General features: G+C 40.6%; 1 protein-coding gene across 3 annotated transcripts; it reads right to left on the bottom strand.

Moving 5' to 3' along the window:
- Nucleotides 1-459: 459 nt before the first annotated feature.
- Nucleotides 460-15,685, bottom strand: Hnrnpu (heterogeneous nuclear ribonucleoprotein U). Of its 3 annotated transcripts, XR_007591852.1 has the most exons (16): nucleotides 14,857-15,685; nucleotides 13,925-14,036; nucleotides 13,763-13,836; nucleotides 11,842-11,981; nucleotides 11,373-11,472; nucleotides 10,868-10,980; nucleotides 10,089-10,352; nucleotides 9,815-9,934; nucleotides 9,189-9,317; nucleotides 8,936-9,104; nucleotides 8,427-8,681; nucleotides 8,011-8,192; nucleotides 7,706-7,777; nucleotides 2,809-2,880; nucleotides 1,017-1,110; nucleotides 460-608 (listed from the first exon to the last, which is right to left on the bottom strand). XR_007591852.1 is itself a non-coding variant. In XM_050142968.1 (14 exons), exons 1-14 carry the CDS (start codon nucleotides 15,467-15,469, stop codon nucleotides 7,207-7,209), a joined length of 2,397 nt encoding a protein of 798 aa, XP_049998925.1. In that variant the 5' UTR covers nucleotides 15,470-15,684; the 3' UTR covers nucleotides 6,163-7,206. The 3 variants fall into 3 exon arrangements, 1 of the variants encoding a protein (XP_049998925.1); XR_007591851.1 differs by having other exon boundaries at nucleotides 1,017-2,880; XM_050142968.1 differs by lacking the exons at nucleotides 460-608; nucleotides 1,017-1,110; nucleotides 2,809-2,880 and adding an exon at nucleotides 6,163-7,260 and having other exon boundaries at nucleotides 14,857-15,684.
- Between the last annotated feature and the right edge of the window lie 2,263 nt (nucleotides 15,686-17,948).

Genomic DNA, 17,948 nt, shown 5'->3' on the forward strand with positions numbered 1-17,948 from the left:
AAAGCTCATTGTGTGTGAATTTTATGTATTGTGTCACTTGCATGAAAACGTTTCTGGTCTTGGAAGCCAGTACAGTATGCTTGTTATACACTGCACAATTCTCATTCAAAAAAACACAGGGGTGTGAAACCTTCCTATGTGTTGAATGCACTAAACCAGACTGAAGGAAAAAGTGCACTTCAACAAGGATATCCATTACTGGTCCTACTGCTGTCAGGATGACCCAAAGGACAATCTCTGAAATTATTCTGTTCTCTTTCCTTTTGATCACCATGAAGGGTGGGGTGCAGACTTGCACAACTACCCAGTCAATGATGGTTTTTACACACACATATTACGAAGTTTTCAGCTGGTAACCACCTCAGGACTTAGCCATTGATAAAAGGGAATTTGCAGTGTTTGTCAATGGTGAAATGGCACCATTTTCAATTCTAACAAGTTGTGCAGTGAGTGTTCTTAGGCTCTCAGATTGAACCTAGGGTTGTTGATTTAAGTTCTAGCTTTATCATACTGCAGTTATTATCTTACCGTGAAAGAGAAACCTTTCTTGGCCAGTAACATTTCCAGTATCTTCATTACTTACAAAGTTCAGTCTCACAGCAGCACAACTGAATAAAAAGAGCCACAAAGCATTTAAGTTTTCTTGGCTTCCCTGGAATGTTTTCTATTATTTCTGCAAGCACTGTGTTTTTAGTCTTGTACTCATCTCACTGCAAGCATCCCAATGCTGGTATTACAGGTATAATTACTAGGACCAGCTTAATTCAACCTACTGTCATCCCAACCCAAACAACACCAGAATCTCCAAGCTTGCCAGAAACCTTTGCTAACCTTCCATTTTCCTCAGAAACAGGGTGTGCCTTTAGTAGGTGATTTTGCCTCGAGCCACACATGTAGGTTCCCAAAAGGTCAGGCTTAATTTTGAGTTACAGTGCTATGTATTTACTAGGTAGGGTCTAAGATACCATGTCCACCCCAAACCCAAAATTATATTGCAGATTTTAAGCTCAACCTACCTTCAACGCCCTCTTGTGCACATTGCTTCCTTCATGGTTCCGATAATCCCAAATTTCATACTAGGTGATAAGGCAGTAGGTACCAGCTAAATAGCTGATTAAAATAGAATTGTAGTGTTAGTAGTGTTGAAGTTTCTTTTGGTAGTTTTATCTAACATCCTAGGCTGTATTACTTTCCCTCCTCCCTTAACCCCTCCCTCTGTAATTCCTTGCTTCTCCATCTCAGTAAAAGGACCTCAGGGAAATTTAATAGAACAGCCTTTTCTGGACTTGTGACTTGTTGACTGAATTTGGCAACAATAAATCTCAACTATGCTAAAACCAGTATTTGATTTGCAAGCATCTTTTTAGTCTACGTACCTCTAACTCCATCGATGGTTTCCCTTTGCTTCGATTATATAATGCGGAGGTCTATATAATAAATTCAGGATTCCTGTTTATGCACTTTTCAGCAAAGAGCTAAGGATCAAATAGGGTTTGAATCCTTCTATTCCTAGATAAAAATCTGTGACAGGTGTCAAAGCACCCCTTTAAAAGTCATGTTAATATACACTATTCTTTGGGTACCAGACCTTAATAAGTAGGAAAATTAAACAATTTCTATAATTCTGACTTATAACGGTCCTCTAGAATCAATTTTGAAGCAGCTTAATGGTCTAGTAATTATCAGGTTTATATAATAGCCAGTATCCATTACTACCACCCAAATACTGGTATTTTTGTATTTAAGTCCAACTTTAAATATTTTCAACTTTTTGAGAAAGCAAAGCTGATGCAACAAGAAAAAAATTAGAGAAACTTTTCAATGTGTTACAGTTTACAGTTAAGTGTAAGCACTACTAGATTAAAAGTTATATAATCCTGTCATGGCTGCCCAACTACTAGATAAGCACATGTGGCTGAAATTAGAGTATTTTAACTGTATTTACTACACCCAGTTTCAAATGAAGATATTGACAGAAATGTTAAGACTAACACCTGGCTAGACAAATATTTCTAATGTTCACTTTTAGTGTAGAACAAGGGAACTCAAGTACTTGAATCTCCTAACCACCTGTTTATGGACAGCACTGGAAGACCAATCTGCATGCACTATAAAAAGATGTTTGAATAAATGCTTCTATACCATGATGTGAAAGTCTGCATTGCCAGACAAACTTAAAGCCTACTTATGTTTTTCTGCACCTTTCCCCCCTAACAGTAGTCAAAACCCTTGCCTGCCTCCTCACTGAAAGTTGTTAAATTGCCCTTTTAAGGGTACAGCATTTTCACTATATAAACCCACAAAGCTGAAACGTCTAGGTGACATTGTGTTTTGTTTATTATAGTAAATGCCCCAGGGATGGCGCAAAGTTCACACCACACTTTCCCATTAACTTTTAGGATCTTCTAGGTTTCAGCTTATTTCTCATTTAATCTTGGACTTCAATGTATCACCTCATTACTTCAAAAAGCCCACACAACCTATTTCCCAAATTTTCTAAGGCTGTTATTAGTGTCAGAGCAGAAGAAAAAAAATTGGTAATCTAGGTCAGAAAATAACCTAAAGGTCTGTTTGGTAATAAATAGGCCAAATGTCTTAAATGTCTTAAAACTTGGGTGGAGTCTTTTTAAAGATAAATTCCTGCAAACCTAGAAATAGTTGTCAATTGCCAAACACTTCACTTCTGAAAAAGGCAAAATCAGGAAAGCTTAGAAATTGTCCCGTCCTTAATTGCAATAGCTTTGTGTAAGGTGATCCTGAAAACCTAGCATAACTGGTTAATATACAAGCAGCAATTAATTTGAATACCTATTAGAATCACTGGAACACATTTAGTTGGGCCCCTTTTACTCTTCAACACAGCACAGTCACATGGACAGACTAAGAAAAAGGAGATGAAATTTAAATCAACACATTGCTTTTATTACTAAGCTACAAGAAAATGAAGTATGCTGGAATTCTGTTCTTGTCACTTGTCCATGATTCCTCCCCATCTCAACTGGCTAGATACTTAGTTGACAAACTATATTTTTATCTAGGTATGCTTTTAATAATTTGAATTCACACCAAATTTTGGTCTGTGGACTTCAATTTTTGGTCAGTAACTTTTAGGTGTCCTCCATGTCTAAGATTTCCTTCTAGTGGGTAAACTATTTTCTAGTTTCACCCAATGGGATGGTTTAAGGAAAGCAGGTGAACAATTCAGTGTTGTTCGCTCACTCAAACCCAAGCAAACTCCAGAAATTAACTTATACAAATTGAACATGGCATTATGTCACTGTCACCCAAGGTGTTCAATTGTCCAAAAGAAATGCTTGCACAACCTTCCTAGAGGATGGCTGTTCAGAATAAACAGTATCCTAAATTGTCATTAATGACTCAGAATACAGTAATCTCCCTATATGGAAGGCTCAGTTGTGTTCAAATAAACCTTCCCTCATCGACTTCCTTCTGTTGCTAATTTTGGCATAGTCATTTCTCAAAGATTGTATTGATAGGTGACTAGTTACCGGCCCATCACTTTTCTTCCACACCCATTAGTCCACTGGCATAGGGTTTGTAATTATAAATTTAAGATAGTTCATTTTCTAAGTACTTTTACTCAAAGGGGAAAGATATTATTCCTAGCCAAGTTCTTACTTTGAACCCACTGTTTGGCATGAGACTGATTGTGTTTAACAATGCAACTAGCATACACAGTATACTTGGAAGACCTCTGGTTTTAACCACTATTCTTCTACTCCAATATTCAAAGGGTGCATACTCCTTCAATCAGCACTATAAAAATCACTTCCAAGGGCTTGGAGGGAAAAAGGTTAATGATAAGGATATTAATGAACGAGAGACAAAGGCCAGTCCAACATGAGTTAGCCAAACTTCTTTGAATACTTGTCTCTTACAAGCATGTACCCATACCAAATAAAAATAAAATCTAGGGACTAAAAACTCTAAAGCACTAACTGGCTATGCTCTCCAGGAAGAGCTAATAAGTGTTTTAAATAACAAAACATGAAGGTAATTATTCAAAGATTTGTGGTTTATTCTAAGTCCTTTCAAGTAACCTTTGCCTAACTATGCCCTCAATTGATAGGTATCAATAACTACATCTTGGCTCAACTATTTCAAGTTACAATTTAGCAGTTTTCAAATGTTTCTAATACCCAACTCCAAGAATGTTTAATACAGAAAAAACTTACTCAAATCTCATGAATTTTACCCATTAACATTGTTCTTATCTTTCTGGGGGAAACTGAATGAATACTGGAGTGCAATCTGCTATAAATTCTGTTCGTTTTAATAAAAAATGTTACATTCATATAAAAAATTAGGACTTTAAAGCTTATTCTACATTAAAAAAATATTCACACTGATGTACATACAACTAGGCTTTTATACCAACTGTATACTACCTAAGAAGGTATTAAAGTATTTTTGTGCAGGAGAATCTATTGGACTTGTAGTTTACATTAATGAGCGTCAAAAAAAGTCAATTTCCATTAACAGGAAATAATTAAATACCAAACATGATCTAACCAAATTAAAAATACTTTTCTATAATAAATCTAAAAATTGTTTAAAGAGGTAAAAGCCTTCTTAGTCAAGGCCCTCAATATGTACTGCAGTCCTTCTGAGACTATGCCAGTTTGTTCTGATATACTTTTACACTTCTTTGTTATTAATGTACAAGATTTTCCTAAGTACCAGTTGACAAATCCCATTGCCTTTTTAAGTATTGCTAAGCAAATTCTCTGCCACTGATGTACAAAGGCCGTTTCCCCAGCTTCTGCTCAGCAGGCATTGGATTTAATTGTTTCTTCAAAGAGTACTTTGTTACTGGGGGAAGGGAAGACCTTTAAAGGGTCCTCACTATGAAATATGTAGCCCATGCTTGTAGTTCTTCTGCCCCTCTGTAGATGAGTCTGTGATACCATGCTCAGCTTGATCGAAAGCATGTGTCTTGAACAAAAAAATTAAAATCTGTTTTCTTCTAATCAATACTTATTTCAAACTAATATTTCAATTTTGCTCACCACTGGGCTTAAGTCAATTTTTTCCTTCAGATCTGATTTTGAATGCATTTGCTTTTATTAAATCAAAGAGATTTTAAGCACAGATGCAGTTATTAGTGTAGCTCACTCCCTTTGAAAGCATTTTAATTTTCCCCTATTTTTGTGCCATATACACATCATGTCCTACTTCATCAGTTGACCCTTGTTCTCCTGTTTCTGGAGTCTGTAGGTCTACAAGACTTGAATGGCACAAACTAAAATACTGGGATCAATACTGATTGAATTAAAGTTTGAATTGTTCCCCAGGTTAGGAACAGTCCTAATAATGTATCTATACAGCAGTTACTCACATAAGGGATTACTAGCAGTAAGTTTATTTACTGCTGAAACCAAATGCCAACCAAGACCTTTTAGTGTCAATTATTTCTATGGCCACCTGTTTCATCTAACTAGCTTGTAGCATTTCCAGGAGCAAAGTATAACAAAACTCACATAAAAAAAAAAAAAAAAAAAAAAAAAAAAAAAAAAAAAAAAAAACAGGATTTAAAATACCTAAACAAAATCCTACAGCAACCAATACAGGAAACCTGAACTTACCAGAAGCAGGCTAAAAACACTGGCATGCTAGACTAAATTCTAATTTTAGTTCTACAGTTTGACTCCTGATTCCTCACTTCATAGTGAGGCTCCTTTAGAAGATTTAAGTGTTCTGTGCAAACCCAATAAAATTACAATTTGGGGATCTAATGTTATCACATAGCTAGTTAAGTTAGCAGCATTGTGTAGTAGTGAAATCAATGACTGGCTTGCATGATGGCTTCTAAAAGCATCTGTTCCCAACGTTTCATGTATCATATATGTATATAATCAGGTGAGGACAGCCATTTGCATTTTGTAAACATGATCAACTGAGCCATTAACTTCTCCCAGCCAGTACCTTTGCCCCTCATAAATGTTATAAGTCGTCTTGCGGGGAGGGGAAGAATTCAGCTTTATATTGTAAATTGTCAGTGTACATTTAAGTTTTTAAAACCTAAATGTTCGAAAGTACAAAGTAAAAGAATAAGCTGTCCAGAGAGCACACAATTTCTCCTCTTGGGAGTTGTAGTAAAAAGGGATTTTGAACCTTGATGGCGAGAATCCCAAACAAGAGTAAAATGAATTCTTTTATTGCAAACAAACGTCTAAATTAATTTCTCCACCCACTTTCTTTAGAAAGAAAAAGAAATCAGCAGGCTAAGGAGATACCCATTCGAGAACTGACATGATTAAAAGATATAAATGGGTGACTCACAATTTCATTAGCTTACAAAGATGGTGGAGTTAACTACTACAAGCACACTAGTTATACAGTATTTTATGGGAGAAGGGCATACAGACATAGCTAACTTCATATAGATCCCATTAGACAACTGGATTTACAACAAGTTTTTTTTTAATAAGAAATGGGCAAAGCCAGCTTTCTTTTCAGAATCAAAATGCAGAACAAATGGAAAAATTTATGGTATTTAACCTTCACAAGTTTGAGCCTCCACATATAATGCAACCAAGTTTACATTTTTAAAAGCCCTTCTACATACACTCCATCTTCTCAAATCTTGGTTCCAAATTTTATCTTCATTCCCAATTGTTCCAAATTCCGTTGTTGAACAGAAAAAATAAGCCTTCCCGGTTTGTCAGTAATTTCTTTCACTATTATTACCCACCAGTTCACAGAGAGGATGGAGTGTATCATGAGCAGTACAGAATCTTGTGCAATTCATGAGGACACTTAGTCCTTCCATGAATCTGGTTGCTAACATTGCTATTTTATTGTGACAATGACTCCCGACTGTTATTCTCTGTGAGAAATGGGGGAGTAAATGCTTAATAAAAGACACCAGGTACAAAGCAACATTTTACTTTTGTTGTGATAAAAAAAAAGTCACATTTTACAGATAAAATGTAGAACCCTGAAATACTGACACATTCTCTTATCGTGCACAATGCTGAGGTTCTCTTACGAATCACTTTAAAACTGCAATTAAAAATGTACAAAAAAGAAAAGAAAAAAAAATCAACCCACAAAGCTTCTAAAAAAGGAACCCGCAGGCACTTCCTCTTGTGGAATGTTTAAAAAGTTAGCCTACTAAAGAAAACAGTCGACTTCTTGTGAAGGTTTTGGAGAAATATGTATCAGTTCGTTTTATTTGGGTATTCAATAATATCCTTGGTGATAATGCTGACTCCATGGCTTCTGACCCCAGAATTGCTGTAAGAGAAAATTTTGTTTTTAAAGAAAAAAACATCAATAAGCCACTCAAATTGCTTTTAGGAAATGACAATGATCTAAATTCAGAGTAATTGCTGAAAACAAATTTATACTTGTCACACTTAATTTCTACGTAAGACCAGAGATTTAAGTTTTAATTTACCAATTACCCATATTATTTACCAATACACATTACAAAAAGAAACACAAGACTTGGGTTAGTTTATGTAATTAAAACTATTAAAAAGCCATAATAAAATAAAACCATATGTAATAAATATTACTTTATCTTAAAAAACTGTTAAACTCCATCCTAACCATGGTTATAATTTATAACACGTTAACAGTAGACAACTTGTCCTACTAATGTATATAGAACACTTCCACCTGATACTTGTAAACATAAAAACACTATAATTTATTAATCACTTAAGAAACTACTTACACCCTGCTGCCACTGGTTATAGCCCTGAGATTGGTTTTTGTAGCCACGATTGTTTCCTCGTCCTCTGAAGTTCTATGAAAGAAAAAAAAAATCTGTAAACAAAGAACTCTGAAACAAAATTTTCAATTTTTAGGGGCATTTAGAAACCCTATATAAAGCCCCACCCATGTTCATTGTTGTTACTGTCAGTATATCTGAAATTCAAAGATCAATAAATTGTTTTGCAATTATTTCAATGCCACCATTGAAATTATGTCAACGTTCTACACCAAATTATAGATGTCAGCACCTCTTGGAGCCATTACCTGGTTATAGTTCCCTCTGTTGGGCATTCCACCTCTGTTGTAATTCCCTCTGTTTGAGTAACCACCTCGGCCAGGAAAAACAGGGCCACGGGGGTATGGATAGCCAATTCCACCACTTCCACCACCACCACCTCTCTGTGGCATATTGCCTCTCCTATTATATCCGCCACGATTCCCAGGAGCTAAACACAAACAGAGTTCAGTTTAGTTATGCTGTAAACAAAGTACAATTCCTACTGTCAAGTTATAGCATTAGTGAAAAACAAGCAACACCACATTTTAACACTTGTATACCTACACCTAGCATACAGCATAGAATTAGCTAAGAAACTTCCTTCTTGGCTACTTCAAACTTAAACTGTAAAGTCCTCAGTCATTTCTAAATTTCAATTAAGCAAACACTAAAATTTACTTGCCTCCGCCTCTGAAATTTCCACCTCGCATATTGAATCCTCCACGTCCTCTATGGCCACCACCTCTGTTGAACTGGTTCTTGCCACTCTTATTTTTATTGCTCTTCTTTGAGCCAGTGTTTTGCTTCTTTTCTGGTGGGAGCGCCTTTTTGCTTTCTTCTTTATATTGCTCCAAAAGCTTTTGGGCTTCCTCCTTCTGAAGTTCAACATAGGTTATTTCATCAAAGCATTCAGCCACCTCGGGCAGGGTGAAGTTTCCTACAGAGAATAAAGTCAGATTAAGTTAAATTTGCAAAACTACTGTAAATCCTACAACTTTTAATCATCTCTGAATATCTTTAATTCTTTCAACCTATTACAGTATCTGGTCATGGCTTAGTGACAACCTTTGAAGAGTCAGCCAAACACTATTCTATTTACTAAGATTAGTATAATCTTTAAATGTACTGGAGGTAAGAGTATTTCAGGCATAAACCACAAAGACATTAACAATTTTTTAAAAAATCCCATGCCTTTCATTTTAAGGACAGCATGTTCTGGGAGGTCTTTCCCCTCTACTTCTGCTTTCTTCTGTGTCCTCTGCTTATAGTCTTCATCTTTTGGGCAAACGACAACAGCTTTCCGCTGGAAGCCTGCAAACAGGCACATTTTCCTCCGCTGGGCAGCAGCAGACACATTTGTCTTAAAGGATATAAAGAGAAGAGTTAGACAATCCTTCACCTCATCAATTAACGTTTTCTTAAAAGTTACACAGCAACTGCTTACCTGATCCAGAATAAAATTCCGCTTTTTGCGGGCAGCAATCTCAATAAACTTTCCAAGACACTGTGGGGCTCTCTGCAACAGCGTGTTCAGTTTCCCAGTATCTGCCATTTGCTTCTTAAAACCTGCCACCTACCAAGAAAATTTTAATTTGCATACTTCAAGTTATATTTTTAATAAAAGCTTTCAAATACATACAGGACACCGGTACCATTTAAAACAATTCAATTGCATCCTTTCATTACTACAAAAAAATGTAGCTTTGGGCTGGGCGCTGATGGCGCATGCCTTTAATCTCAGCACTCCGGAGGCAGAGGCAGGTGGATCTCTGAGTTAGAGGCCAACCTGGTCTACAAGTCCCAGGACAGGCTCCAATGCTACAGAGAAACCCTGTCTTGAAAAACCAAAATAAAGAGCTTTTATGACTTTAAATTGCCCTTTAAATTGCTTTTAAGGATTAATTTCTGGAGGAAGCAGTCACTGAATGTATTTTATTGAAGATAGATTAGCTAGGTATATCATTTTTAGCCAAAATTCTGTCTAAAATATTAATGGAAATAAGCCACAGTGAAGTAGCCCTAAGAATTATCCGCCACTCTGCTAGCCATTTTAATTTCAATTTTACTTACCATCATTTTATCCATAATGGTATTTGTTCCAAGAATGTTGTATTTCCCAGGGTTCTCAGCTGCATGCTTAGTAACCCAGGTAGTTTTTCCAGCTCCTGGCAGGCCAATCATCATTACAACCTACAGTAGGGGTGGAGAGACAGCAACACTCTTTTACAACTTCATCATTTATCAGTAAGTATTAACAATATAACCTCCCAAGCATTCATCCTTGCTTGATGTGTATCTTGCTCAATATTATAAACATTTTACAGATAGCACATTAACAACTCACTTCACAATCCTTCTTCTCTTCGGGTCCCTTTGGTCCTCTAACTCGGTCCTCTAAGGGGACATTTTGGATAAAAGTAGAGTCTTCAGGTATTGGAAAGTATGGCTTTTCCTTCTGACCAAAATTAAATTCAACTGCACAGTTATGGCAGAGAACATGTGGGAACAGTGGCCGGTCAGCAAGAACTTCCTTACTGATCTTGAAGGCAACACCAAGATCTTGTCCATTCTTTGCATAGGAGAGTTCAACTTCATCAGTTTCGAAATTCTGTTGAACAGAATTTTTATAATCAGCTTGAATCTATTTTTGAGCTTTCTAAACTTGTCAAGGTACACAGAAGTATAATCCCCCCACAGTTAACATGTTTAAGCTAAATGTAAACTAATGTTCATAAACACAAGACATGATCCATGACTTAGAGGATATTTTTCACACCATTCCTGTTTTTATGTCAAATTGTGTTAGTGATCCCTGAAATGTGTCTTCCTCCAATTCAACTGCTTTTCGAGGCCAGGGCTCCGTCAGGGCTATTCCTGTTGCTAAACCCACAGCTGAAGGCTTTAACTCTACTGGCTGTTTCTCCTCGGTCCCCACCCAAACTGAGATACTGCTGTGCTGTTACATAGGTGCAAGGTATCCAAACTCAGGTACTACTTTACCCACTAAGCCTCTTTTTCCTAGGCCCCTCCTGTCTTTAACCTAGATCTAGCATATAATCACACTGATAAAATTTCTTTAATTTATACACACAGCTACTGGCATTTACAGAGAATTTAACTTACAGCAAAACATGTAATCACATCATTTTCATCAAACTTCTCTCCATAATCTTCTGTCTCGCAGTTGCATGTTTTTATTCCTTTCAGAGAATATCCGTAAGAAAATTCTTCTTCACCTAAAAGGAAAAAAACCCCAAAAACTTAAAATTAGGACCTAGGCGGTTCAGACCCACCTAACCTATTTAAAATGAATGCTAAAAAAGCATCAATGAACACATGACAATCTGACAGCCATCTCTTTACCAAATGCTTAACAACTGACTTACAGTCCACTATGATATAAACAGTAAACTGATAATTTACGTGTCAAAGGTAGTCTGTTTTAACCATCTTTAAAACTACAGAAGGACAAGAGGAAAAAAGCTTAAGTATCCTTGCTTGTACTTTCTAACTGTAAAATAGTAACACTAAATGGGCAAAATCAGATCAAAACTTTCTAAGTCTCACTTAATACTGTAACCAGTTCCTAAACATTCCCGCTTCTGCAGTACTCAAATATAAACTTTACCAAGCAACATTCCACTTGTAGTTAGGGACCAGCCAATGCGGACTTCATGTATGTCAATATCTTTTGTGTATAAATGCCTGACTGGGATCTTCTCCGTTACCTGAAAAATCAAATAGCTACATGATTAAGCTGAAAACCCAAAGGCAATTCCTCGAACTCTTTATTTCATTTGGGCTATGGGCCAACTTCTTCCCTTGCTATTAAAACAAAGAAAAAAATTCAATCTTTAGGCTAATCACATTCCCCTCTCAGAACTAATAAGCTGATACATGGAACTAACAAAGGTCTGAACTAATGTAAACTTACAGAAATACCTTAAGTGAACTAGCTCTGTATACTCTTGATATTAAAAAATGTAATGGAACAGTCTCCTAAGACCTGCTTACTTCAGAGGAAACGTTAAGAGGTCCCTCTGACCCGTTCCATCAACCAATACAAAGTTGCTGGGAAGCCACAAAATTAGATTTACCTTCATCTCAAAACAGACTTTGCCCTTTGACACACCATAAGATGCTCTTCCTCCAGCCCAAAGAAAAGCAAAACTCTCCATTGTAAGGGAAGAAGCACTGAGGCGGTCTCTTGATATTTTAAAATGCAGATCACAGTTATCTGAAATTATATCAAATGCCAAGTTATTTTTGACATCCAGTATATCTCAGCTATGTAGAAAAAATTCAGATGTTTTTCATTTATTACTGAATTGTTTTTATATCATGCTCTTGTTCCTACTCTCATTGAGCCCCACTCCCACCAAGGCAGACTTAATCATACACTACAAAGTCAACTGCCAATCAATGCTGATGTTTCAAGCGCTCTAAGCATGTAAAATGATTGAGAATGCAACATCAATACATACCTGCTCTGCTCTTTACCTTGATTTAGAGGCAAGCAGTAGAGGGACAGCAGGAAATCAAAGTGAAGTATGCCAGAACCAGGTAGAATTTACCAGTGACAATAAAAACTGAAGGGAAGCCACCACCAACTATTTTAAGAGAGCTCTTCATTCTGTACTTGGTAGACTGACACCAGGGTTCTAAAATCAACTCACTTCTGAAAACTTGTAAGCCAGTTCAACCAAGAATCTTGGCGGTCTAAAGTGTTAATGTGTAGCCTTTTAGGTCTGCTTTACTCTTCCTGGTAAGGTATCACAATTAGGTATTAAACTGCTGCGTGGATTATACAAATCCAGTCTTGAACCTATTTGTCTCTGGGTCACTAGCGCTCATCATGCAGCTTTCTTATGTTATATTAGAAAGCTGCCGGCTGTTACTGAATTCATCTGCAGTTTGAAATTCAAGCTTTGTTCATAAAATTCCTGATTGCTGACAATTATTTGTTTAAAACAAATAATCCTGGCTGACTGGATCTAAAACTCTTCTTCCTAAGTAGCAATGTTCTCTTCAATCATGGTTTAAGCACCCTGTGAATTCTTTTACAGTTCAGTAAACAAAACTTCCAAATCAGCTCTTTTTTCCCTCCTGTCAAGACTTCACTGACTGTAAAAGGTTATGTAGTTAGAAACCAGCCCAAGCCTTACACTGAATTAACTCTCAGGACTCTGAACACAATCTGCATAAAGGAAAATGAGAATCCAAGTTTTAACCCCTTCCACCATGTGAAACCTTTTAACTCTTCATTGAGGCACTGATTTTTTTTTGTTCTGCTCACACCAAAATGTTTATACATCCTTTCCAAATACTAAGCTAATGAACTTTTTAAAAGATCAAAATACAAATCTGACAGCTAAAGCCCATTTCATGGTTTGCAATACTTCTTCATACTCAATTGCAACCCAACTGGGTAAAGTAGCATATTTACAGCGCTGCCATTGATACCATTCGCTGCTGAAGAAAGCTAGTGGCTCAGATAGCCCACTGCTGCTGCCCCAGGTCTTTGGAAGAAATCAACTTATGTTAAAGCAGCAGCTACTGAACTGGAATTGAGAACAAAAGAGCAGTTATTGAAAAGGTAATATTACAATCCTTAGAATAGGGGATATACTTGTGTGCTAATGGGAAAATCATTAGTTAAGTATTCAACTAGCCCAAATAGCTCACTTAATATAGCTCCACAAAAATAAAAAAATATCTTATTACCTAAGGTCAAGTTACAGGCAGGTTTTTAAAAAACAAGTTTCTGAAAGCTGAACAAAATTCGGTATTAGTTTTAAATCCCTAAGTACTTGAAATTCCAAGTCATAAAAAATATTACCAATTAATAGTTTTAAAATTACCAATACGAAGTAGTGCTAAATAATAAACTACTGTATCCTGAACATGACTGTTACCTTCCTGCTTTAAATCTCTAACGGGGTTTCTCCACTTTGAGATCACCACCTTTCCTAACACCTAAAAACCTGAGAAAAGAGCGGGAAAGCCCGCTTCACTTACAAGTATCAAGACAAACCACTGTGTCATCGAAGTGCTCGTCTTCTTCTTCAACAGGTGGCTGAGGAGACTTGGCTCTGAAAGACACAATTGTCTCCTGATAAAGCTGTTCCCACCGTGCAGAACGAATGGGGTTCAAATGGAAACTAGGTTAGGATCCTCTACCTGCTGTACTTGTTTTCTTCAATGTACTCAAAATATCCTCGGCCATGATCTTCTCGAGGTCTTTTAACACCTCTCTTTTTATCTCCTCCTTTTTGTTCTGTTTTGCCGTCTCCTACAACGACACAGATCACCGCCTTAAGAACCAGGCCGCAGACTAGTGGTGAAATGTACTTTTCTGTTTCGACCCTCAAAAGCTGTTTTTTTTTCTCCGCACTGGAACTACGACTTTAACCCTCGAAACGAAAGCGAATTAAAAAAAATAAAGAAAAAAAGAAAAACCTATCGGCCCGAAATTGGCCTGGAGACAGTGACGCAGTTCAAAGACACTAATTTCTGCGAGCCTAAGGTAACCTTCCAGAAGGCATTTAGGGAAGAGAACAGGGCGACGCTGCCGTCCGGCCCCACGTGCGCCGCGCGCGAGCGGGGGAGGGGTAGCGTGGGCTCCCCCTCCCCTCCCCCATCACGAGCCCGCGTGCCCCGCCGCCGCATTGTACTGAGCTTCCGCCCCGCTCTCCGCGCCCGGCGCCTCCCGCCGGAAGTGACGTCACACCGAGGCCCTGCGCAGCCTTGCACAATACCGAGGCGCTCACCCGCCAAAGCCCGCCCGCCCCGGGACCTTCCCCCTCCCCCCACCCAGACATGTGCCCGAACCGCGCGCACGCAGCGCTCCAGCGGCCGGCGCTCCCGCCCGCCTCCACTCCCCCCCCCACCACGGCAGCTGCAGCTCCCCCCCTCCCCGGCGCCCGACATACATAATGGAGGCGCCGCCGGCATGGCGAGCAGATCCTCTCGGCGGCCCCGGGCTCCCCCGCCCCCCTCCCGCGGCGGCTGCCCCTAGGGGCCCCGGCAGGCCTGGGGCACGGTCCCCACGCGGGCCTCCCGCCGCACGCACCTACAACGCAACACTCACCCGCCGCCTTCCGCCTTCTTACCTCCCGCCTGTTGTTGGCCCTGCCTCGCCCCGGGAGGCGCCACCGTCACCGCGAAGAGCGAGGTGGGGCCGCTGCTCTTGCCCGCGGCCTCCTTGCCCGCCCCGCGCTGCTGGGGGGTCTGCTGCGCCGCCGCCGGCGGTTGGGACTGCTGGTCCCCGTGGCCGTTCTCGTCGCCCGCGCCCTCCTCCTCGTCGCCGAGCTCGTCCTCCCCCTCCTGGAAGCCCTGGTCATCCCCGTTCTCGTCTTCGGACGCCGCCTCCTCCTCCTCCATCGCTCCCGCGTCAGCCGCCCCCGCCGCCCCGTTCTCCTCGCCCAGCTCCATCTGGTCGCCGTCCAGAGCGGCGATGCCCTCCTCCTCCTCGTCGTCTTCGGCGCCGGTCGCGGCCTCCTGCTCGAGGCCTGTTTCCGAGCGCCCGGCCGCATCGCCACCCAGGTCGAGGCTGCCGTTCCCGGGCTCCATGGCGGGGCGACCGCCGGCTTCGTTATCCAGCGCGGCCTGGAGTCGATCCATGAGATCGGCCTTGAGGCCCTTGTCGGAGAGGCGCCGCTTCTTGAGCTCCTCCTTCAGCTCCGACACCTTCAGCTTCTTGACATTAACCGGAGATGAACTCATGGTGAGGGCCCCGGTTCACCGCTGACTGCTGGCTCCCTCGGCCTGTGGCGGCGGCTGCTGGTCGGCCCGGGCGGCGGCTGCGGCTGGAGATGGCTGAGTGCTGCAGAGCGGACCCGCCTGGTGTCGAACGGCGCCAATTCCTTTCACCGAGTTCGCGAGGCAAGACGCGGAGACTCGCCTGGCGCGAGCGAGCACGCAACGTCCTCTCGCAGGGGCGGCGCCGCGCACGTAATATAGGCGCCCCGCCCCCTGCCGAGGCGAGGCACGCCAGCGCGCTTGCGCGCGCACGACCCGCCCCGCCCCCACGGGCCGACCTCCGCTCTGGGCCCCGCCGCGCAAATGGAGGCTCAGGAAGTCACCTTTCGGTTAAACCGACCGGCCGCAGTGGCCACCGGCCTTTCCGGCTTTAAGGTGACCGCTCTCCACTGCCCCCGTCGCCCAGAGAAGGCTCCCCTCCACCCACGTTAGACCCTTACTTGGCATTTCCCATTCGAGGACACCTCCTTTCTTCCATATTAGTTTGGCTTTTTTTATTTTTTTGTCTGTTCCTCCGGCTCTTGGTTTAAAACTTCAAGTTAACGCTGCTGCTCTGTAAAGCACAAATAAGCGATTGTTATACTGAAGTGGATTCTTTGTTTTTCCTTCACTTGATTGCGTTTTAATTTTTACAAGTCCTGCCTTGCCAATCAGACTTCTAAGTTCCTCAAGGGCGAGGCCAGAGCGTTTCTTTTGTCTCTTCCATACCCAGTGGTGCAAGGCCTGGGGAACAGGCGTGCTGTACTGCTCCGTGCCGCACCAGTGCACCACTCACCGCACTTACTAGTGACCCTGGAGTAACCCTTAGAATTGCATGGAAGTTTCCCCTAGATGACTGACTGTAAAGACGGATCTGGTCCTCCAGTTTAGCAATCCCTTAAGTAAAGATAACAGGGACACCAGCTAGATTATGCTCCGTTTTTTCACACACCCTCTAAACTTAATCATGCTGAATTGCCTACAGACTTGTAAAAATAAAAGAGTGGGAGTTAGTAAAAAGAATACACTTACTATAGTCCAATCAGTTGGCCAAGAGAAGCAGAACTATCAAGAGTTGAAAGCCAGCCGGGGCTACTTAGTAAAGTCCAGGCCACCTCGAGTTACATGCCAGAGAGACCCCATATCAAAAAGAGAGAGAGAGAGAGGAAAAAAAACTGTTACTCTTTTACTCTAATTAAAAATATGTTCTTGGTTCTTGAAACTTAAAGGTAGAAATAGAATTTAGTTTCTACACAGGGGCCATCCTGTGTAGACTGTGCCTAAGCTAGGCCCAGTGGTACATGTCTATAATTACAACACTTGGGAGATGCAGGCAAGATGATCAAGAATTCAATGTCATCAGGGTGGTGGTGGCAAATGCCTTTAATCCCATCACTAGGGAGGCTGAGACAAGCAGATCTCCAAGTTTCAGGTCAGCCTGGTCTACAAGAGCTATTTCCAGGATAGCCAAGGCTAAACTAAGAAACCCTGTCTGGAAAAACAAAAACAAAACAAAAATGGGGGGAAAGTGTCACACTTGGCTACATAAGGAGTGGAAAGCCAGTCTGGGCCACCTGAGCCCCTTCTCTACAAAAACCAAGGACTGTGAAATGTTAGGCTATACCGGCTGTTCCGTGCTCTGGCAGTAAAGCTATGGTTGGCCCTGTCTTCTTCCTGTGCATCTGAAACTTGGAGGTACAGAAATTAAATCTAACCTATTTGGCTAATATAATTTAACTGATTAATAAAATGATTTATTTGGTTCGTTCGTTTTCTTGAAACAGGGTCTCCCTATGTAGCCCTGGCTGTCCTGGAGCTCAACATATAGACCAAGCGGGATGAGACCCTCCTACCTCTGCCTCCTGAGTACTGGAACTAAAGACATGTGCCACCACACACACACACACACACACACACACACACACACATATAGTTATATATAAATAATATATTAATATTTATATATAAGAATATATAAAATGTAAAAGACTATATTAATATATAAGTAAATTCTTATATACAAATATGAGTATAAGATTATATTGTATATAAAAATATATAAGTATATTTATATATAAGAATATATTAATATATAACCATATATATATATTGTAACACCCGATTTTGTGTTACCCCCCTCAGTACAGTTCGTATAAGCGAGTCGGGCAAGGGCCTGGCGATTGAAAGAACACACAAAGAGACCTGGGTCATTTGAAAGAAGATCAGCCAAATGCCGTTTATTCAACCTTGGGGAAATCCTTATATACCTCGCTGCTGCACAAGGATTTCTGCCCAGGCAGGTGGGAAATTACCACACCAAAGATGGAGTCAGCAATGCCCTACAGCTAATCACCAGGTGGGGCAGAGGGAGCACAGGAACAAACAATGTTTTAGCTGGCTGACCAGAAACTGTCCTCAAGATGCACCCCAGGAACAAGGGTAGACCTGGGCCCTAATATATATA

Source organism: Alexandromys fortis, unplaced genomic scaffold, assembly GCF_014885135.2.
Source record: "Alexandromys fortis isolate MF-2015 unplaced genomic scaffold, M_Fortis_MF-2015_v1.1 scaffold_51, whole genome shotgun sequence".
NCBI lineage: Eukaryota > Metazoa > Chordata > Mammalia > Rodentia > Cricetidae > Alexandromys > Alexandromys fortis.

Bases quoted from the DNA above. Each gene is read 5' to 3' on its own strand.
- Hnrnpu (XM_050142968.1), bottom strand. From the start codon at position 15,469: ATGAGTTCATCTCCGGTTAATGTCAAGAAGCTGAAGGTGTCGGAGCTG. The intron at 14,037-14,856 runs GTAAGAAGGCGG...GTGTCGTTGTAG, and splicing joins GGGCCAACAACAGGCGGGAG to GAGACGGCAAAACAGAACAA. The intron at 8,193-8,426 runs GCAAGTAAATTT...GTTTGTGTTTAG, and splicing joins TGGAAATTTCAGAGGCGGAG to CTCCTGGGAATCGTGGCGGA.